The sequence below is a fragment of the Struthio camelus genome, chromosome 2 (assembly GCF_040807025.1).
Source record: "Struthio camelus isolate bStrCam1 chromosome 2, bStrCam1.hap1, whole genome shotgun sequence".
Classification (NCBI taxonomy): Eukaryota; Metazoa; Chordata; class Aves; order Struthioniformes; family Struthionidae; genus Struthio; species Struthio camelus.
The window spans coordinates 17,074,547-17,098,237 of NC_090943.1; the positions used below are offsets into that span (position 1 = coordinate 17,074,547).

The 23,691-nt window shown below is 39.6% G+C and overlaps 1 protein-coding gene across 5 annotated transcripts in view; it reads left to right on the forward strand.

Annotated features, from left to right (window-relative positions):
- Nucleotides 1-10,102: 10,102 nt before the first annotated feature.
- KIF5B (kinesin family member 5B) overlaps nt 10,103-23,691 on the forward strand; it is a 37,382-nt gene continuing 23,793 nt past the window's right edge. For 2 of the 5 annotated variants that reach the window (XM_068934404.1, XM_068934405.1), the window contains exons 1-8: nt 10,103-10,715; nt 18,478-18,565; nt 20,421-20,494; nt 20,908-21,012; nt 21,419-21,467; nt 21,801-21,856; nt 21,940-22,027; nt 23,544-23,668. In XM_068934404.1, coding sequence (XP_068790505.1) covers nt 10,590-10,715; nt 18,478-18,565; nt 20,421-20,494; nt 20,908-21,012; nt 21,419-21,467; nt 21,801-21,856; nt 21,940-22,027; nt 23,544-23,668 — 711 coding nt within the window. In that variant the 5' untranslated portion in view covers nt 10,103-10,589. Of the gene's footprint in view, nt 10,716-10,863; nt 11,439-18,477; nt 18,566-20,420; nt 20,495-20,907; nt 21,013-21,418; nt 21,468-21,800; nt 21,857-21,939; nt 22,028-23,543; nt 23,669-23,691 lie in introns of those variants that run through there. The other 3 variants (XM_068934407.1, XM_068934408.1, XM_068934406.1) reach the window with 2 other exon arrangements.

Here is a 23,691-nt window from a genome sequence, read left to right on the forward strand (position 1 = left end):
CATTTCCATGTGTCCTTACAACAGCAGGAATTGTGTTAAGTAAATTGCCTAAAAGATCCCAAGATGTTTCAAGAATTTCTAGCACCAGGAAGTAGCAGCAATGCATCTGGCCAAGCACCAAACCTGCCTGACTTCAGTAGCTGATCAGCAGAAGTCCCACAAAGTGAGGCTAAAACATGAGTACAGTGCAAACGCATTGAAATCTAGTTTCCAACAGGCGTTTGGGTATTTGCCTTGCTAACAAACTGGACACAAAAGAACAATTATCTCAGCCTTTAATCATAACTTCAGGGTTATTCTTTTCTTGTTTTGTGATCCCCCTCCATAAACTTATCAAACTCAATCTTAAAACAGTTTGGATTTGTTACAACAATGTACTGTTGTTGTCTATCTTTTCCAAGGGAAATCTACCTGTGGGGAATACAAGAGCAATCCAATTCATTTTTGATATTGAAACAACATGTATGCTTGTATGCTAACCCCTATATTATTTTATTTAAGCATTATGTAAGTCTAAAATATAGCAATGAGTGCTGCTTTGTGTACCTGCACCTGTCGAAAGGCTGTACCTTCCAACGATGGAAGTAGGACCAATGTTTCTGTAGTCAGCAGACATCCTCACACAGCAAAGAAAGCTGCTCCAGAAAGCTGGTCAACTAGCAAATTTACATATAAAAGATTGATACAATCATCAACCTTGTGCATTCTAGATTAAAAGCAAAACACACATATACATGCATTTAAAAAAGCGTAATAGGACTGGCACTCACCTATGCCACTGTGAACCATGAGATGCTGACAGATAGCAGAAGTCAGAGTGTCAAGATTTCCAGAAATTGTGAATTCCTCTCTCATGTTTACAAGAATTTAGGGAACTACATCTGCACTAGATGCTTAATCTTCAGTACTCAATTTCCTTAAGAGTGAGAAATATACATGATTTAATTATCACATTTAAAATAGTGATAGTGTATTTACAAAGCCAATAAATACAAGTTATTCACTTGTGAACAATGATAAAGGCAAATAATACTGCTTTAGAATTTTGTTATTGTTGTTGAAGACATATGTGAAACATAGGTAGACCTGCAGTGTTGAAAATGGAAAACATCAACATCAACATCAACATTGTTGTCCTCGAAACAAAAAGGAAGATCATGCTGATGAGGCTCAGAATTGATAGGTAAACCAGGACAGAATTTCATAACAGAGACATAGAAGGGTCTGTTCCAGAGAAAATACTTGCAAGAGGAGTCTAACAGCCATACGGATAATTGTTATGAGGCTGTTAATTCTGAGCGGTAAGGATCAAAGTAAATTTAGCCTACCACATACAAGAACTGTTGATTTCTAATACCAGAAATTTGACATAAATAAAATTCAACTACTTATTCACTTTAGAAAATATTCTGAAGAATTAAAGCATATCTGTAAAACCATTTTACACATTATTCTAAAACCATTTCACCGACTGTGATGAGAGAAAATGTTTCCCTTCAAAGCTGCATTTCAGATTTTTCTAAAATTTCCAATTTGTTTGTTTCAAGTCTCCAAAGAGGATAAAATCCTATTTTCCAAAAAAAGTTCCTATCTTTTTCCACACTCTTCTATCCCTATGGGAGTTAATGGGAACACAAAATACCAATGTTGGAGAGAGAAAAACATGATACTCTTTATGCAAGTGCAATTCACACTGTAACAATTTTGTTTCTGAACAGGCCAGCGAACCAGTGCTTATCTGTACTGAGCTGCACACTTTGAGCGTGTATACAAATGCATACCTCAAGTAGGTATACAGTAGCTAACTTGACAGCTCTAGTGATCTCAGTGTCACAGCACGAGGTCCATGAAGATTAACTATCCTGCTGACCCTTGACTGGGTGGAGATAACAGCGGGTGAGATAAGAGAAACTAAAGGCCACACAAGAGGATTTGATAGCTGGAGGAATGTAGTAGAAAAGCACTGTGGCAACTCTGGGAGAAAAGGAAGAACTGTCCTGGGATCAGTGCCAGAGAAGAGAGGACCAGAAAGCCGTGAAGGGAGTAGGCAAGGGCAGCTCAATGAACAGTGGCAGAGTCATACAAAGCTCAGAACACAAAACCAGTGATCTTGAAATTACTGCAGTGAATGTTCTAAGGGGCAATAAAGATTATATTAGTAGCTATACTTCTTTTGAACTGCCTGAGGTACCCACTGGACATTGGGAAAGCAAGACAAAAAGATAACAAGGTAAAACATTAGAGGGCTGGGGAGGCAGAGTATAGCTATACAAATGCTGAAACTGATCACCTACCTGAATGAAATATGGAAGTGACTGAAGTCTACTTTGGATGACAAAAGCTCTTTAGATGTTGCCAGAAAGTGATTAGTACCTGCCTCATCCCCTACCTGATTTTCTCTTTTGAGTCAGCCACTCCTTAGTGCGCTAAATCAGCACTTTAGAGCCAAAGCTTCTGAATAACCACCAAGAGCTGCTGCTTTCCCACATTGTAATTCAATGTCGTAAGGTCTGGCAAAAATCCAGATTGGAAAAGAGACTTCTACTAAACGTCTTGAAAAGCTGTTGAAACCTCCCTACTGTATTTTGTGGATAGCATGACAAATGAGCTTGGTAAAAATATAACTCTGAGGAGATGGAGAAAACTGCATGAATTGCACTATGGCAAATACATGTGCATGCATGCGCACACACAGACCACACCCTTAATTTATGGTAGCTTTCCAGCTAATGAGCACTCTTCCATTTTTCTGCATGCAGGAAACACAGCCATTTATGGGAAGATTAGAAGTCAAGCTGGTGAGTCTGAGTGAGGTCAGCAGGAACTTAAGACAACCTAAAAAGTTAATTGTGAAGCACAGTTTCCCCCAGTTTCTCTCTGCCCCCCACCCCCAACAGGACTGGTGTGTTTACCATTGACAGAGAGATTTGTTCAGCGTACAGCTTTAAAAAGGGCTTTCAGCCTAGCAATTTCAAACTGGATTCTGAAAGTCAGCTGTGCTCTGCATGTCTCATGTGCTCTCACCAGCAGTAAAAGGCAGAATTTAGTTAATTCTGTTGATGAAAGGCCTAGAAAAGGGCTTGGATTCCTCTTCACCAGCATTATTTCTGCAGAGCTTACTAAGCAGAGATTAATCAAATGTATTTTTGCCAATGGATCTCTGACATGATTTGGAGTAAAAAGATGTTTCAAATTTGCTAAGTTAAAAGCTAACTGTGTATGGTCACCTGTCTGACCAGAACTTAAAAATAAATATATATTTGATAATCAGCATGTGTGTGGGGATATGTGTGTGTGTGTAGTGACCGTGAAAAGCACCAGGCTGAGGGCACTGGAAACTGAAACGCCATACAAAATGGCAGAGCAACAGGAGCTGGATCTGAATGACTTCTAGGAGACATACACCCGCCGTTGTCAGGGAGCAACAAGAGCAGGGCTGCTCCACAGGGCAGCCAGGAGCCGGGGTGACTGGAGCAGGGGCAGTGCCCTCAGCAGCAAAGGCACAGTCCCACACCAGCCGAGCAGGATAGTGACAGTAACAGCTTCTAGCAACAGTCTATTGAGCATAAGATAAAGGTGAAGTGACAAGTCAGGGTCATGGTCAAGCCAGTCCAGGACATCTATTCAAAAAGCCAGGACTAGCAGAGAACAGAGTGGGGCTCATGTCTACCTGCAACATAGCACAAGGAGTGGGAGCTCAGGCCTGATCTTCAGTGAAGCTCCCAGGCCCAGGGGTAGAGGGGGCAGGGGTGGGAATCCCAGATGAGGCTAGAGATGGGAATTAAGGCCTATAGGCATACTCAGGGCACTGAGAGATGTTCCAAAAAAAAAAAAAAAGAAAAGAAAAGAAAAAATAAGAAAAAAAGAAAAAAAACCTCTGAGACAAGATCCCAAGGTTTGCTAGTCATACAGGGTTGCTATACTACTTCTGTTTCTCACAGTATTTCTCTTTACCATCAGATGATAATCTGTCCTTTTTCCATTTTTTCCACTTTTTCCACTATGTCTGGCTTTCGTTAAGTACACGGCTAGGGAAGAAAAGACTGGAATGGAGTTATTCCGTTCTTTTTGCCTCTGTTTTATTCTTGAGAGCTACTTTGTAATTAATAATAGCAGGCTGTAAATGGGATCCTAACTTGTGTCTGGTAAAGCACGTGCCTACCTATACATCCAGTGGAGTTACGTAGGCACCTCTGAATGTCTGCCTAAATGAGTATATGCAGAATTGGTCACCTGTACACTGTACTTAGGAACTTGCTCTAAGAGAGCTGCTTCATGGTACACCTACAAGTTAGACCCCAGTTAAGCGACTCAGTGAGAAGACTGGATCTCATTTTGCATTTTCTGCTGCCACAGACAGCAGGCGGATAGTAAGTTTTCTGCATTTGCAAAAACTATCCTGCTAGTTGTTAGATGTCATTTTAAGGTGATCTAATACCATGTAGCACTTAAGAGTCTAGTCTAATTTTCCTTCAATGGCATAGACCCAGAATTTTTTTGGTGCATGAACTGGACCAAAAGATCTAGCTAGTTATTCATTATTGGAATAGTACTGGTAGGAAGCAAAACCCACATATCTTGAACTGATTCTGTCTGTAATTTTCACTGGCTGATTGAAGCGAGTGACAAGCTTGGCCAGTTAGCTATAACAATTAATAAATGAGAAGAAAGGCAAAATGCTAGCTCTGCTTTAGCAAGATTTTCAAATTCTTCCCTAAGAAATTAACTAGGCCTTCTGAAATACTTCCTCGGAGCTTTAGGTTTCAAAGAACTATACTAAAAGATAGTTTGGACCAATTACTGTCTGATTCCTTAGACACTATAAATCTAAATTCAGAAAAACATATCAATTGAGGCATATGTTCTTGCAAGTGGCTGATGCAAGTGACTACTCTTAACCACAGTGGAGGCAAGTGTCAGAGGGTGTTCCACAGGTTCCATCAAAAGTTTTTTTTAAATCATTGGACATAAGATAGGGCTGAAACACTTGCAAAATCTTAACAAAACGTAACAAAGACAGAAGCTCTTAATGCCTCCTCCCACCTCCCCCGCCCAGGGATGTGTGCATCCACACTCAAGATGGGGCATTGCATAGGATTTCTGACATCCTTATAGCTACCTACAGAACTGTGGTGTGCTTTAAAGTGCACATTATATATAATATAATATAACATTATATTATATTATGACAGATATATATTGTATCAACTTATTTTCCACTCTTTCCTTTACTCTCAGTGTGAGGTCTGAAGTAAAACAAGTTAGCTATGATTTAACTTTGAATATATTAGAGTGATTTTTTTGGCACATAGAAGCACTTGGAATAATAACAGAAGAGCATGTTCATTTGTTCAGTGATTGATACACACACACTAGAGTCACTGAGAGTAACTGTGAGGGAATGGAGGTTGGAGGTTTTACTTCCAGTGCAAGCTTCAATAGGAAGCACTCTAAAGAATACGTTCATATGCCGTTTTTTCAAAGGTTGTTTATGATATGGACAGGCTTGAGTAGTTTTACATGATTAAAAGTAGAGCCTTGACATGGATTTCCCTATGAAATTTCAATCCTTAGGTTAACACTGCTATAACTTGTACAATAATTTTCCTTTAGCAACAACAACAAGCAATGTATCTCTAATCTTACTCTCAAAAACCACTACGCTATTTTTGCTGCCACTGTAAAAAAAAAAATTGCTTGAGGCAAGCACACAGCAAGCAAAAATACAAGCCAGTGGTGATTTTAGCAGAGATTACAAGCAATGGAAAAAGAAATTAGAATAGCCCTTCTCCAAATAAGACTCAGAATCAATGCTTTAGAGAGTAAGCTTACAGAATTTTTGCATGCTTTTGCATAAAGTAGCCAAAATAAACATATGTTATTCCTGGAGCTTAATTTTGCTTTTAATTGGTCTAATATTGTTAGAAACAATTAAATATGGTCTTAGTAATTAGGAGTAAATTAGAGGTCAACTTCTGCATTTTATGCCTTTCTAGTAAAAAAAAAAAAATAATTACTCATACTTATGACAAGAAATTTATGTGCATCAGGAGCTGCATCCTCAATGCATGTTTCATCCTGCTAGTTCATACTAAAGCCTAAACTTGACTGGGACAGGAAACACATTCCAACATTGAATCATTTGGTGGAGCAAAAGGAAGCTTTATAATTTTATAACTGAATGAGACCTTTAGATAATCGAGTTTGACTCCAGTAGTATCTTAGGCCACTGAATTTCACCCATTCAACCTTCTGTTAATCTCAGCTTAGTTAGCTACTGAGTTCCCCAAGCTGAATTGACTGAACACGCTCAGTTTGTTTGCTGGTAAAGAGACTTTAAAATGTATTTGAATAAGCTGTCTGAAATAAAATCTTGTTACTTCTAATGAAGGCTTTTCCAGTGTCAAGCAATGACACTAGACTTCACAAATTATCTTAAGAACCTTTATTGACAGAGGGTGTTACACGTAACAAAGAATTTTGTTCCAAGTGCAGCACATCTAGCAAACTAATCACCCATTTGTCCTACAAGTCGATTTACAAATTCAGAATAAACTTGACCTAGAATGCACCTTAGATTCTGAAAAGTAGTGTGCTATATTTTTCCAGCATATTGCAAATCAAAATGAAAAGAGCACTTGTGTTTGCATCAGGAACACTGAATTTCAACAAGTACTGTCAACTGATGAATCTACCATCTCAGAATTTCATTCTTTAAGGGGCAGGAGGAAGCAGCTTTAATTTGCTTCTCTGCAAACACCTGCTTTAAAGATTTATCCAAATATGCAATATTCTTTTAAGATCAAATCAAGATTACTGTCACTCTGCCAAAACAATTTTCATGGTTAATTACATCAATATCCAGATAGAGTTTCACTGTAAGCCCCTTTGCTGAACATGCTGATCTTTTAATGCCAGGAAGATACTAGAGATCTAAAGGAACTGCAAATCATAAAAGAATTTCTAGAGGATTATTGCACAGATCATAGATGAGAAGAAACATAGCGAACTAGTAGATATAAAGTGGTTAGATAAACTACTTTTATTAAAAGACGTTGGTCTTTACTGAGAAACTTTACTATACTTGTTTATTAGATAAATTGTTTCTTTAGAAAATATATTTCACTTATGAGGCTCAAGTATCAGATGGAAAGATTCACTTTTTAATGACAACTAATATGCCATATTTTCTCACTATAACAGACTTTAAACGGTCTTTCACCCTAAATAATTGAAAAAGTATGGTATAAACAGGTAATTACATATTCCAGAAGAAGTAAAATATATTTCCAATTAAAAATGAAAGAGAATTTTTTCATCGTGACAAAATTGGAAACTTGGCAGGACATTTGGTCTCTGCCCTGCTTTTGGGAAAGCGGCACCACATCTTTAAGCACAAGTCATCAAGACTGCTGTTTGATATCCTATTTTAGAGCCAACAGAGATAACACACTGCTCTCTTTGAATATGCTGCAGCATTGTTAGACTGTAAATAGGTCACGTAAAAGAATGGTTGCTGAACATTTTGAAGAGCAGACCACAGAAGACAATCTTCATGACCGAATACCTGGAATGAATACGAGAACACGCATGTTTAGTTCAAGGGAACTCATTTAGTAAGGTTTCCCATAGCCAGTATGGGAGATACCGTCAACCACGGTCTCCCACGAGCTTGCATGGAACCAACAGCCTAGAAGCGGTCAGATCCTTCTACACAGTTCACACATCCCGGTATTTTTTTGTTACAGCATAATTAAAAAGAGCAACTACCTATTCACGAGTCTATACTGTCTCTTTGTAAAGTGTATGCTGTTTGAAACATTGAAAAGATAAGCAGGCCTAAGCATTTATTTTCTCGAGAACCATTTCATTACGAGCTTTTTTCCTTTACCGAGTTGTTCTTACTTTGAGTACTGTGTGTCAGCAAATGTAGCTAATGATATATCCCCTTCGGTTGTGGATAATGATAATGACAAGTTTCCCAAATAGACTAGGGTAAAGGATACATCACCAGCTGAAACATTCTGGGAGTAATAATCATGAAGTTGTTGATTTTGCAGCTAACATTTATTTTTCCTCACTTATTAAAGAAAACGAATTGCAAAAGTAGTAAATAGTTTATGTGCCCTTCATAAAAATAATAACCTCCTGTCACAGGAAATCTGTAAGGATCCAAACCCAGCAGCTGTACAAACATATGCCTACCCATAAGCACGTGGACAGTCCAAGAAATAGTTGAGTTAGACATATTAATATATCTTGCTGACTGGGATTTAAATTCACAAATTCTAAAATAGAATTCAACAAAAATAGGCTTTCTCACATTTTAAGGAGAACCACCATTATATTTTATTGACAATACGTTTCATTGAAACAGTTAAGCAGAACCATCATATGCTAGATGCTGTGGGGCAGCAGTGCACCTTCTGCAGGCGGAGTATACAGCCTGGCCTTATCAAACAGCTAAAGAGCGCTGGTAGGTTGGGTGGTGTAATTGTTGCTGCTCCGATCAAGGCGGCATAGTCCTGCAGCAGTTTTAACTACAGCAGAAAAATAAACTTGTTACAACATGATCTCAATTTAGAAGACTTAGAGCTTACCTCAGAACATCAAACAAGGTGCAAAAAATATTTTTTCTATGACAGTATGAAAAAAAGCTGTAGACGAAATTAGGTTATTAGGTAACTTTCCTGCCATGTGGATTAGCATGGAGAAATTTTGAAGCAACATCCGCCTTCTTTACCTATACTAAGTAAAAACACACCATTCAAAACCCTGCAGTAAGAAGGGCCTTGAAAATGGAGGCTGCTTGATTTCAGATGGTCCCTATTAAAATTCACAAACATGTACCCTTTTCTAATGAAAAAGAGAGTACTTTCAAAGGAATGACATTGCTATTCTGAGTCGTTCTGGCCTACTAAAATTTACTAATTTAAGAGGACTCCCTCATTTTTCATTAATTTCAAGGCCATTTTAAAAGTTTCCAGCACAGATGGCGATTTCTGACAGGAAGTTGACTTACTGAGCTGAGCTGTAAATCTGTACTTTGACCCGGTTTGAAAGTTCATATTATACCTAGATGTAAAGGGGTATGGCAGTAAAATCTTGAAACTCTTCTGAGAGCCTCTGATCTGAATGGCTTACCTAACAACTTTTTAAATCTAGATACCGTCAGTAAATATCCATGGATTAGCATTGCAGTTCTATTTAATCTGTATTGAATAAAACTTGTGATAAAGGAAACTTTAGAAAACTATCGTGCATATTCTTTCTTCATTGGAACGGAAAGGTAGGGAGAGACTTCTTCACGGGAAACGAACTGTAAAGGCTGTGTATCCTTGCAACGCCCTCCTAAGAACGTGACCTGCAGACTCCCTAGCCCCACAAGACCTCCATAGGTTTCCGGAAAAGGAATTAGTTCGGGGGAAATTTTGAAAATACTGACAGTTCCATTGGCAGGCTTTCTGTGCATACTCATGCTTTTTTTTTTTTTTTTTTTAATTCTGCTGAACAAAGGCAAAAAAGAGTCAAGACAGTTCGGAGGTTTCTCTCTCCAGCGCCTTAACTTCACGCCCGCTAAAGCTGGTAGGTCAGTTTTCAGGCTCGCCCTGCCTTGGAGGGCCGGCCCGGCCGCAGGCAGAGGGCTGTGTCGCGCCCCCCCCTCACAGCCACGAAGCGCCCGGCGCCGGCCGTTAGCGCGGGAACGCCGCCGCCTGCCTGAGGCGCGCGCCCCGTCCCCTCAGGGCTAACGGCCCCTGAGGGCCCCGGCCCCTCAGGGAGACGAGGTCTCCCGCCATGCGGTACCGTGGCCAACGTTAGCCCCGGCCGTGCGCCCGCAAAACGGCTCCGCTGCGTGCGTGAGGGGAGCGGGGGCGGGGGGGTGGGGGGACGCTGGCCACGGTCACGGCCACGGTCAGGCTAGGTACAGCGGGCGGGACGAAGCTCTCACACGCGCCCCTATCACACCCTTCTCCCCAGGCTCGGAGGGAGCCACGCCCCCACAAGACCACGCCCCCACAAGACCACGCCCCCCACAAGACCACGCCCCCACAAGACCACGCCCCCACAAGACCACGCCCCCTCGCGCTGGCTGCGCCTGCCCGGTGCGAGCGTTGGCACCCCCGACGCCTATCCTCCCGCCGGGTGGTCTCCCTCCCTCCTCCCCAGCGACGGCTTCGCGCCTGCGCCGTCGAGCTCCCGTCGTGGCCGGGCCCCTCGCCTGTGCCCCGCCGCGCCTGCGCGGCACCTCCGAGCCGAGGGGGCGGGGTTGGGGGGGGGGGGGTTCTGCAGAGGGTGACGTCACCGCCTCTTTGCCCTGCCGTCCGCGCCGCCTCTGCCCGGGAGGGGAGGGTCGGGACTTGCCGGCTGCAGGCGCCGCCATGGCTGCCATATTGGGGAGGAAGTGAGAGCAGGAGGCGGCCGTGGCGGCCAGGAAGGAGCCCTTCCCTTTTCCCTTCTGCTTAGGCGGACGCGGGCCTCCCGGCAGCGGCGGCAACGGCGGCTTGTGAGACCCCCGGAGCGGGCGGCGCAGAGGCAGCAGCGGGTAGCGGCGGAGCTGAGCGCCCCGGAGGCGGCGGCGTTGGCCTAAGATGGCGGACCCGGCGGAGTGTAACATCAAAGTGATGTGTCGCTTCAGGCCCCTCAACGAGTCCGAAGTGGCCCGTGGCGACAAGTACGTCGCCAAGTTTCAAGGCGAAGACACCGTCGTCATCGCGGTGAGGGGCCGCCCCGGATGGGAAAGGCGGGGGGTGGGGAGGAAGGCGCCGGGGGGAGGGGGTGTGCGGGCGGTGGGGTCACATACCGCGGGGATGGGCGCGGTGTGAGGCGAGAGGCTGGGCCGCGGCGGAGAGGGGTGGCTGTTTTGGGGTGGGGGGGAGTGGGAAGGGGAGGAGGGCAGGGCAGAGCGGTAAAGAGAACCGGCTAGGATGGAGGTGGGCATGGCGGGGCAGAGAGGAGAGCTCGGGGAGCGGTTGGAGGGGGTGCATCCCCTGGCCGTGCATGTGTGGTTGCAGGACGTTCCCGTGGTAGCAGGTCAGGAAACATGGACAAAGGCTCTAGCAAAAGGCTTGCAACTTGGGGCGTAACTGGAGTTGTCGTTGCTGAGCCCGAGCCACAGGGCAGGCTTCACTGTGGCCACGGAAGACGTGCGAGTTAGGAGCTGGAGCAACAGACGAGTCCTGCAGAGTGTCCCCTGGCTAGGCTGCGCCTGGTTTTGGCCACCGTGAAGAGTTTGGCCGCTGAATAAATAGTCGTTCAAAAAGTGTGCATTGGAACTAGCAGCGACGTAATTATCAACAGAAAGATTTTAGAAAGAAAACGCGCAGCAACGTGAGCTCTGCTTGACTGATCTGTAAATCAGTCATGGGCTGATAACTTCTTTTAAAGAAGAATGAACTGAGACTTTTTGACTTATTACATGTTTATGAATGCGTTTTAACGTAAGTCATCTAATAAGGTATGAGAGCTTTTACATAGCAATCTGAAAGTTTCAGGGGAGAAGATAGTCCTAGCCTTGCTGTTCATTGTGTCACATTTAGCTACAAAGTGGAGCTGGAACATAAAGCACAGTAGCTTATTGCCTGGTTTAGTTGGTATTCTGCAAATACGCGCTTTATTCCCAATGCTTGTGTTCTATCTCTGCTAACTTTTAATCATTCTCTAGAGACGATCCTGGTTCTGCATTGCTAAACGCAGAACTTAGAAATGTCAGTTGATTATTTTTCTTTAAATTTTGTTTTTGTTACTCTCTTTGTTAAGGTTACCAGTACTACCTCTTTCTCACAGTATCTGAACTTTGAAGAAGACATTAATAGCATCAGTTTTTTTTAAATATGTCATATTAAATACTAGTGCTTTATTCTGTTTGAATTCAACTGATTTTGCAAATACAATATGGAATTCCATCAGTTCTCAGCTGCAAGAAAACTAGAGTGCTTGTGAAATGAGGTAAATTTGGGCCTCTTTCAGCTGACAAGTTGTTAACTTGGAGTAGACCTCTTCTGACTGAGGTGGTACAGGTAAACTCCTCAGAGTAAGGAACTAAGCCTAGAAATGGAAATTAGAAATGGAAAACTAGAACAAATGATCTCACTCCATCAATGAGTATCCATTCATTGTGACACTGTATGATCTCTTTAAAATCCAGGATTAATTTCACAATTTTTTTTTTTCTGACTTTTTCATAGATGATGCATTTTCCACATCTTTTTTTTTCTTTCAGTAATTCTTGGGCTAAATTACAGCCGTTTCTAATGAAGTACACATCAAATAAGAAAAAGGAGGTGATCTGGAATGGACTTTAAAATGTTATTTCCACCCATGCGTTGCAGGTTGAATAGAATCTTCTGCATTCTCATCTGCAATAGTCTGCTTCTCACAATTAGACAGTTTAATTAGACAATTTAAAATTTTTTTAAGGCATTTACTACCAAACATTAAAACTAGAATTTCTCGTTGTTTGTGAATTGAGGAGAAAACTTTTATAGTGTTTAGATAGTCTTTAAATACTCTTTAAAATGTCTAAAATGTAAATTGGGCTGAGGTGGCACTAAATCTGTGTGGATCAATGTGATGTCATGGTCCTGAAGGAAAATGCAGGGCTCTTGCTGGGATTTGGTAGGGAGCTGGTATTTTTTATAACTTTGTCTAGTTTTAGTGTTTTCTGCATGAGGAAAAAACAAAAAATCCTTCAGTGATCTCAGGTCCAAGACTTGCTGTGTCTGACCTTGGAGAAAATACTGAAAAAAACCCATTAGATTATGGGAGCAGTGATGGTACTCGAGTCTTATTTTAATAGAGGATTGATGTTCTGGGATTCTGCTGTGTGTTTTTTTTTCGTTTTGTTTGTTTTGTTTTTAGTTGACTGAAGTTTTAAAAAGTTACCTTCCAACCTGAGGATATAGCTATCCAAACACATCTTGCCTGTGTTTTGTGGAATTGCTAAAGGGAGGACAGTAAAAGAAGCAGCTCTTCTCATGAAATGGTTTCTAAAAACATTTCTCCATAAGCTGTATGTTTGGTTGCTTTCAACTGTTTATTAGAATTTCTGTGTTTACAGCTACATGTGATATTGTCTGCCATTTGAACAGTGAGTTGAGCCTCTTTTTATTTATTATGTATATTTGCTTCCCTTGTCTGCTATTGCCCTCGAGCAGCCTGATGGAGGCTTCTGTTATGGCTTCTGTGTGTGCCAGGGTCTATGCTGAAACATTGAACGCCTCTTTTAAATAATGCTTAGATGTTGCTTGAAGTGATAGGTGGGAGACGAAAACTAGGACACAGTGGGAACAGGGCATATAGCAGGCTCTATTGCAGATTTGACTCCTCTGGATGAAGAAGGGGAGGGAGTGTAGCCGAACTCTCCTCCTCCTTTCTTGGCTCTTCTGTCATCTCTGAACTATCTCTTCACCCTTCCCCCCATCTCTTCCTAGCTCCTGTGTAATTACTGGCACGGTTGTCAATCTGGACAAGTGAGTTGTTTTGGTTTGTGTTAGATAAAATATTTACTTTAATTGTAGTTGGTGTGCAACAGCAATTTGAGTGGGCAAGTGCTGTTGACCTGTTTAAAAGAGCAGGCTTTGGAAAGGTATTGTTCTTTAACAGGATACCACTTCTTTTAACTAGTCAAGAGATCTACAAATTTTGATTATTAATGAAGGACAGCATCCTTCCATTTTAATGTTTTATTAAGTATTTTTTCTAATGGTTCTTTCTGTTAATAAAGGGGTTTTGTTAAAACAGATTATTCGGTGGCATGACTTGTTATGAGTATATGGACCTGGTATATAAAGAGATATATGCTGCTTGACATAAAGTTGAAAGCAGTTTACTTGGGGATCTCAAGCTTTGAGTAAGATGAGGAGGGACTTAACAAGCTTATAATGTATGTGATTGTGTCCTTTATTTTTTTAAATGTGGTACCGCTTGCAACTGGGTAGCTTTTAAGCTCTGTTTAAAGTACCTGTACTTTTTTTTTTTTTGTCTTAAACATCTCTATCCCTAGTCTCACTCACTTTACAACTGTCTGAAAGAGACGTTACCAAATGCAGTCACACTCAACCATTTCAGACAGAAAGCTAAACTGAAATCAGTACTCTCAAATGACTGAAGTGGCAAGGCATTATGGGTGTTGACACACAAACGTGCAGTGTCCCGCTCTTCTCCAGACTTTTCTAGTAATGATCATAATATATAGTCCTTATTTCTATGGCTTTTGAGAAAGACTCTTGACTACCTGCCTGTATTTTAGTATTTGTTTAGAGTAGTATTTTCTATACTTAATGCATAGTCTCTGTGAAGAGTGTGAGCTGAGATTTACTGACTTTTCCGTATCAGCTGCAGTTTCTAATGCTCAGATAAGAAGAAATCTTTTATTTAACCTGAAAATAACATACTAAGTTGGGACTGTGCCCTTTCACTCATGTGCCACTTCAGATTCCATGCGATGTGTCGAGGTAGCAATACTTTAGCTTTGTAATAGGAAGAACTAAGTTAGGTATTTGACATCACATTTTCCAGAAATAGTGTGGAATTTTTATTTTAATGCCTTTTGTGGCTAAAAGGGAGAATGTTCTTTCTTTAAGAATCTAAACTTAACAGGGAAGGTAAGCCTATTACTTCAACCTCACACCAAGAATAAGCTAAAGACAGGCGTATAAAAACATTGTTTTAGCAATCCATTCTAGCAAAAAAGAATGCCTTGGTTTACCTTAAAAAGCATCTGTAGATGCTGTGGTAGAAAGATATATAACTGATTTTCAAGTAACCTTTCTCTACTGGCTTTACTTCAGATATTAATGCCTAGAAAATGAGGTGAGGTAAGATAGTCTTATGACTAACCAGCTCTATAACTTACAGAAAATTACAATGGGAAAATTCCTTAGGAATAATTTAAAATATCTTTATATAACTTATTTTAAGTTCATGCTTTTCTTTTAAGATTTCAATCTAAATGAGGTCACAGATCTTTGTCTTCAATAAAAGTACTTGGAAAAATTGAATTTTCTTGAAGAACAAGCCTTACATGCTCCTTATGTTGTATAATTTGGATAGGTTGAGCATTCTTCTATATACAGATAAATGGTAGTCTTTAAGTTAACTGCAGAAATATGTACTTGGACATAAACCCTTTGTTAAATTCAGCATAATTGCTGCTGAATCATGTTGACAGCTGTACTTTCTGAGGTTTGTGGGAGTGCTTGCAGAGTTCTTGCAGTGGAACGTCTGAGCCACATCTGTTAAATTTTTGTTAGAATTTAAGAAAGATATGCTGAAAATAAATTTCTAGAGTACATCAAGGCAGCGTCATATCATGGTAGTGACACGACGACAGTTGTGGAGCCCGTGTGATAATCCTACTTGGACCTCTTGTGTTTGCAGTTCCATCATACTACCCAATTGTTTACTTCTTGGGGAAGAAAAGGCATCTGATAAAAGAAAACTATCTGTCACTTTAATCTTTCTTACTTAATCTCTTAAAGGTAATGACAAGGCTTTCTGGGACAGGGTAATCTGTGTAATGCTGGTGTTGACTTTGTTGGCTGCTGCTACAGAGAGTCAATTATAAGAGAAGTAATAAGACATAGCATTGCAGGTGCCGAAAAAAACATACTGACTGAAACTATATTGAGTGGGAATCGCTTTTTTTTAACATAATTATCCTGGAACCTGCTTGGTTAAACCTACTGGGTTAGAAGTTGGTTCAGTGATGATGGAGGAGAGAGACTCATCTAATGTGGATTCTCACAGGTGTGAAAAACAACTGTACTGTGGGGGGGGGGGGGAGAAGTACTTATTGGGTTTTTGAGGGCTCTGAAGTTGTATTCTAGCTTGATCTGGAAAGGGATAGCATTGAGGCGATGTTGACAAATCTACCGGTTTGCCCCTGCAAGGGACGGGGATGTGACAAAGGGTATGAAGGAGGCTCTAGTGAGGCTTATTTTGGCCAGAATTAGTAAACTTTGTAGTGTGTTGGTTGCAGTTTTTATTTGAGGGTAAGTGGAATTTGTCATGTGCCTACCAGCTTTCACTGTATAAATAAACAAGATCAATTAAAGGCATTATTGCCTCAGTGAAGTTCTTACAGCTTAGCTTTTTGTTTTTACTAATCCATGGCATTCATCATACATGCTGTTCTTCATCGTATTAAATTTTGTGAACCAACAGAGATGGTACTTACATGAGATACTGTAATTTGTCTCTGTTCTTGTATGAAGGTATCTGCATGGCAGTTGGAGAGTGGGGAGTCTAAAAGTAAGCTGTGTTCAGGGATTACTCTTGAGTTAGTAAAAATAATATTCCTTTTACACAGATATAGAATAGTAGTTTAATTCAGTCAACCTTTGGCAGAGGATTTAAAAAAGAAAAAAACTCACTTCTAAATACTATTTAAAAATGTTAGAAAAGGGAAGCTTTTGTAGAACCTTCTGCAAATTCCTGCAGATAGCAGGATGTTTGCAGATTAGCCTAGGTTTTGTGCCTACAGTACTTTCTAAACAAGGTATTCCCCCATACCAGAAACTAAACTTGATTTTTGAAGTTGGGTTTCTTTGGAGCAACTAAAAATCTGCTGTTTGACATCAGCAATATTTTGCAATAATATGTAAGTATACAATAATGTGTATATTCAAACTCATAATACTATGCACAATAATATTTACATTTTGATGTACTTTTCTGTTCCCTTATTTCTCTGAGGAGGTAAAAATAGTTGTCAAGTTCTGTTGGGGGTAGCAAAGATTGCGTGTTGGGAATCTGTGAGAAAATAGTAAGCGTTGGTAATGGTTGCTGGATAGTGTGTGAGCGTTGTCACTTTTCCCACTATATTCTTCCAATTTGTAATGGTGAATAGGATCAACCTAAAGGGTATTATTTCAGTGCACGCAAACGCGTGGAAGAACTTGAGTATGAAAGAAATGCGATGAATATGTTTTGTGATGCAGTTGACTTGCAGAGTGTAGTGTAGCTGACTGATATTTGTGTGGGTGGAAGCTTTTTAAAATTACAGCTGCTAGTGAGAAAGAAAGTGTATGGCTAGCGTTATCTTTTCTGTGATGACTTATCTCTTTATATAATGCATTCTCAGTCATCAGTCCCTTACCTCAAGGTTACTTGCAAATGTTAGTTTCTGCTGGTATACTTAGACAACATAATGGTCTTATGGAACCTAAGAATTTGTCGTATATCTGAAAGTAAAAATAAGTAACTGAGAGGACTTATGATTTCCCTGTGCTGTGAAACAGTCTGCATCGCCTGATGAACTTTAGCACCTTAGGGATAGCTTCTGCCTACTGAGTCTTGTGGTTTCTTAAGCATACTTACACTACGAATGCTGTAATTATTAATATGTATACATATATACTTTTTTTTTTTTTCTGAGAGGGAGCTCATCTGCCTGAATACAAGCCCTCTCAGCAGATGGCTGTGTTGGAACTAAAAAGCTTTGTTTGATATTATGCTAGACCTTATTAAAAGGCACATGGAAGGTCAGGCTGGGAAAGCAATGTGGGTGGGTGAAAGGTGGAAGCCATACTTGTTGCTCTGCCGGGAAAGCTGTTTCAGAACATCCTTGGGGGAAGGAAGGGATGATAACTAATTAAATTTAAGCAAAATGGAGCGTGTAACAGTTGCAGTGAGATTAGCCACAGAAGCTGACCTTGCAAGCCTTGATTATCTGCAAAAGGTATTAAATCAAACTCCCAAGAGCGTTACAAAAATTTGAACGTCATAAGATGAGCGTGATAGTTCATATCCTAATGATTTATCACCTGCTTACAAGAGCTTTTTACAACACAGTTCTATTTGAAACAAAGCAAAATCCAACATTACTTTCAGAAAGCTGCGTCAGAGCTTCCTCTTTTAGTGTTTTCCAAAGTCAATCTTCTGTGAAAGGTTCTTTTCCTCCAAAAGTGGCCTTTCCGCTTACGAATAGTTGCGGGGGGGAGAATACAATGTATGAGGAAATAGTCCTTAGGCTGATTGCAGGTGATCTCAATGTTTGTTTTGGTTTGAGGTTTTTAACAAATATTACCTAGACGAACGTTCTGCGTAGTGCGTTGTAAATTGTTTTTAATAATTTGGGTCTACCAGAGTAATGAAGTAGTAGAAAGGAATAAAGACTTCTCAGGCGTGCAGCCCAGGTATTGGCTTATGTTGTAACTTGGGTAGATTGAGATCACGTGGCAGAGTAGTTTTGGAGAGCTGTGTAAGTTGTACTTTGAAACTAAACATTTAGTTCAAGGCCTTAGTTGTAGGCAAGCATGTAAAGATTTAGGCAATACTATATGTAAGCCATTTTCTGCACTACTGTCTTAAAGCGACTAAAATAAAACATAAGATATTGAGACAAGTAAGGGCTACTTCTAAACTATATTCAGACACCTTTCTGTTGTGCTTCTGTTGTGTCTTCTGTTGTGACACAGAAGAGCTATTTAAAAAACAAATCCTTTTTTTCCTTTTTTTTTTTTTTTCCCCCTCCAGTCCAAGCCATATATATTTGACCGTGTATTCCAGTCAAACACATCGCAGGAACAAGTATACAATGATTGTGCTAAAAAGATTGTCAAAGGTAAGGTGGGAGAAAGTTTTTGCCTTAAGGAAACATCTCATATACTTGTGTGGGTTGTAATGGTGAAAACTGATATTTCTGTTGCTCCCTCTTGCCTTCTAAATGTTTGGTAAGAACTGTCACGGATCATAGCAGTATAAAATCCTGTAGTCCAGTAGATCAATGTTCTCAATTCTCAACCTGCTGTTTCAGTTATTTGTAACATTAGATAAGTCTTACCTTTCACATTTTTGTTTTTTTCATGGGTCTCTGCAAAAGATTAATTTCTGAGAAATTGCTTTAAACAAAGAAAAATACAACATTTCTACTTGAAAACAGTTCTTGGGAGTTGTTTCCTAAGTGTTTTTTGAGATTTACTGATGTCGGAAAACATCGTACAGTTGCGTTACTTTGTTCAAAGGAGTATAAGAAGGAAACTTGTAAAATGATGTGTATGCTGGAGATTTTTTCTAAGGTGGTTTAATATGCAGCTAAAGAATTTTTTTTGCTGTGATTTTTAGCTTCAGATGAAAGTTTAAATATGAGTCCCCTTATCTTTGTGCATCTTAGGATGTACAGTCTCAAACTTGAATTGTTAGAATTGGCTTAGTAACTTCTAAAAATCAAGTGTTGCAAGGTCACAAAACAGTACGCTTTTGTAGTAAGCAGTTAGCTATTTTCCTCAAAATAAACTTTTACAGTTTCTTGAGAAGGTTAGTTTAATAAATTCTAGTTGATACAACTTTCAGAATAGCTTTAACAAAGCCTTGTAAGAAACCACTGGTAGTTGATGTTTTAGGGATATTTTAATAATAAAAGGAAAAGGAAGAGAACGAAAGGTTGGGTAAGTACACATTTTTTTCTTAATAAGTAAAGCAAATTGCTGTGAAAATTCAGGCTACTACAAGAATTTAAGTCTAAGGAGTTAAATAGAGATCAGGATTAGATCAAAAGCTTTTTTTTTTTTTTCCTTCGTTCTTTCTTGATTGGAGATTTAAAATACAATCAATTCAGTTTGGGCAATTTAAAATTGGAGTGGACCAAGAATTATAATCCTTCCCTACTGCCTGCTTTGTGTCCTTCCCTGCTCCTCCCTCCCTGCCCCCCGCCTTCAATCTCAAACTAATCTGTTTTTTTTTTTTTTCCTAGACGTGTTTTTTTTTAGGCTATGATGCATCTTGTGGCAAGTGAACTGTAGTGGTGGTACAAATGGATTAGGAATATGATGGGTTAGGTAAAACTTCCCCATTTGGGAGTAGCCCTTGATTGTCTGCTGAAAACAAAAGATTGCTTTCAGAAGGAGATTCATCAGTAACAGACTGGTAAACAAATAAACAAAAATCTAAAAAACCAAAACACCTCAGCCCCAAAACTGAACCTTCAGATTGGTTCATCCACAGTTTAAAATGTAACAAACTCTCCTTTGTGGGCTGAGAGTAAGCTATTAAAACTTACAGCCCATTCTCTTAACAATTGAACATTGCAACTTTCCTGTGAAGGCAGACAAACCGTAGCATTCCTGTGTACAGTTTCTTTGTCCTCTTAAGTCATTGAAGGCTATCTGTTGTTCAACCTGGCGCTTGTATCGGGACATTGGCCAGCATTTCCTTTCTGTTCCCAGTCTAAAGTCCTGATGTTCTAGGTGAAGGAAAGGGTCCTTCTAATATAGTAAACTTCTAAAAATGCAGTTGATGGTGACTTAATGTGTTAAAAAGGGCCTCCCCCAACCGAAACCCTAGCAGTAAGTTCCCAGACATTGATTGGTTTAATCGATGATTTAGCTTGCTAAAGATTTTAACAATTGTCTGCTTGCATTCTGTTTCATTGGACGTTTGCGTGGAAGAACAACCCTAATGAAAACACTCTTTTCTTTTAGATGTACTTGAGGGATACAATGGTACAATATTTGCTTATGGGCAAACATCATCTGGAAAGACACACACTATGGAAGTAAGAAATCTTTAAATAGTTTTCTCTTACTGCCACTATCATCTCTTTTCACCACAATACTCTTATTTTTCTAGAAATAAGACCTGTCTGCTGTTTCCATCCTGAGCTTTAACTTACTTTCTCTTTCTGCTACAACATTTTGATACCCAAAATGTTTGTCAGGACTGGAAGTGACAATTACTCTCTCAGTAGTAGGAGAAGAAACATAATGTTTCTAGTAGTAGATTTTCACTTTGTTTGAGAGAGATTTGAGGCTGTCTTTTACCTTCCTGGCAAATGCGAGGCCTCAGTGGACAGTCAAGGCTTTCCTTTAAAGTAAAAGGCTGACAGGTGTGATGTATTTAAAAGTAGGTTGGTTTTGCCTTTAAATACTGTTTATGATGTTTCATTTTATTGTATCTTTTTCTAATAAGGGGAAGCTTCATGACCCGGATGGAATGGGGATTATTCCAAGAATAGTGCAAGATATTTTTAATTATATTTACTCTATGGATGAGAATCTTGAGTTTCACATTAAGGTAAGCTTTTCTTCATTATTACTTACTTAAGTAACTGTTGCTTCAATATCAAAACTAGAGTAGTCTGTGGTTAAATGTTTGGTCTGTCTATACCTGTGCAGAATATCTGTAACTTGGAAAATCTAAGCGAGGTATTTCAGAAGTAACTGGCTGTTCTTTAAGAAGAATTAAGTTAACACTTTAATCTTGTTTCCATTAAACATTGATGGTAGCTATCCTGATAACCTGTGTCAGTGCTGATGGTACTTGAAGCTTTTGATCAAAGTGGTTCCTTCTTTAAAGGTGTATTTTAGTTCAGCCTCAAGGACGCGATCTTGACGTGTCGTTACATGGGAGATCCGTCTTATACAAAAGTTAGGTGCTTTTACTTTCTAATGCTGTATTCTTTTTCTCTTCTCCCTTTAAGGTGTCGTATTTTGAAATATACTTGGATAAAATAAGGGACCTTTTGGATGGTAAGCCTTTTATTTATGCCAAACAAAGATTTCTTCTGGGGGAGAGATTTAAAAAAAAAAAAAAAAAAAAAAAAGCCTTATCATGATGGTTAGCTATGTGATATGCTAATAATAACCTATACATGATATAGGTACATCAAAATGAGAAAGCATTGGAGCTAATCTCTACAAAATCATTTAAGCTGCACTAGCGGTTGTTTCATGTATAGTCTGTTTTTGTAAAGTATTGCTGTAGAATAACACCTCTGACTCCTGGGACATATGTTGTGAACAGCTCCTTCATTTTGCAAAGAATTGATATGTACTTCAGCTTTAGAACTTTCTCTCTTCCAGTTTCAAAGACCAATCTTTCTGTTCATGAAGACAAAAATAGGGTTCCCTATGTAAAGGTGAGTGTCAATCTAATGTTGTTTTGATCTTTCATTTCTGTTGTTTACACTGTTTACTTCTGGCTTGTTGATATTTTTTAAAGGGTTGCACGGAACGTTTTGTATGTAGTCCAGAAGAAGTTATGGATACTATAGATGAAGGAAAATCTAACCGCCATGTAGCAGTTACAAGTAAGTATTATTTTTATCTCCTGTAGTGCTTTACCTGTTTGTTTATTGTATGCCTTAAAAAATAGGGAAGACAAAAACAGTGCTCCAAGTAAGTCGGGTTTTGAAAAGGCCTAGTATAAGCCATTTCAGGATGTCTTTTAGAAGCAAGTCTTTCAGTTCATTTCCTGCTAAATGTTGCTTAGGCTTGGATTAGAGGGAGACAATGATCACTGAGGAGCTCTGAATCACTGTGGAAAAAAGTGCAGTTCTGTGTTAAGAACAATGCAAAGTCCCAGTTTGTAGAGTTTGGTCCAGTTAACCTGTGAATCTATAAGTAAGGCGCTGTCTCTCATCTACAGCTCAGCCATTATGTTGCAGCCTCTAAGAAAAGCTGGTCAGAAGATATATTCAGACACGCTGCAGATTTAAGCAGTATCCCAATGTATTACCATAGGCCGAAAAGCAAAACTGGGGACAACTGTGTTGCCGGGAGCCATGATGTAGGTCTCCAAACTCCCATAAGAAGTAGGATTAGGAAGAGATAGAGGTTTAAAAAAAAAAAAGGGGGGGGGGAGCAAAAAAAGACAAGGAAAGATAAGATGCATGCAGAGTAATACTTCAGTATTTAAATGTTGGAAGTCTTTGAGAGCCAGGTTGAAGAGGAATTTCTTTATGTTTTTTTTCCTCTATCTGGTTATTTACTTAACAAAAGAGAACGTACATTCTTTAAGAAAATATTAGAAGATTTTCCTCCTTATTTCTTTGGTTAAGGAGCAGGAATAAAAATGGTGTTCCTGTTAAGGAAAAAATAAGTCCTGCAGTTCAGCTTGATTACTTCTAGGTAATGTGGTACTGAAATGGGGACTAGGCTAAGTAACAGAGAAATAGCAGAAACTTGGATACAGAGATATTTTCTTACGTTGAGCTGCTTCTGTGGCATTAATGAACTGGTCCTTCTAGGTTTTTTGAGGGATTTATGGTTAAAAGGAAGTAGTAGTAGGCAGGCTTACGTTCTCATTGTGATTGCAGGCAGCTTAGATCTTGTTAATGAATTAAAACAGTTTTTTAAATTCAACATGAGTCTTGTTTACATTGTACGTTTCACAGCACAGGTGGCAATATGCGTTTGAAGGAGAAGAGGATTAGAGATGGCTTAACTGTCTAGTTCACATTTTCACAAAAGTGTAAAATATGATATTATTGTAAACTTTTTAAGTGTGTTCCGGTGTCAGGATGTAAATGCTCTTTGTGTTCTAATGCAATAAATTAAATATGTGAAATCCATAGTTGACACGCTAGCAAATCTTGTCAGTGAGCTTATGTGGTATTAATAGAAGCCTAAGAGAGACCGGATCTTCATTACTCGATTAGGTGATACTGACTATTGGTTTTACTGGCTCTAGTTTTACTGGCTTGTGAGACTACTGTATATAGTTTCATTAGCTTTAGATCTGTTGCTTCACTGTGGGAAGATATATTTGTCAAGTAATATTGATTGTACAGTTATTTTTGACAATCTCTATATTTTGCATTATAGATATGAATGAACACAGCTCCCGAAGTCATAGTATTTTTCTTATTAATGTAAAACAAGAGAATACCCAAACAGAACAGAAACTAAGTGGAAAACTTTACCTTGTGGACTTGGCAGGTAGTGAGAAGGTAACTTTTAATTTCTCTTCTTA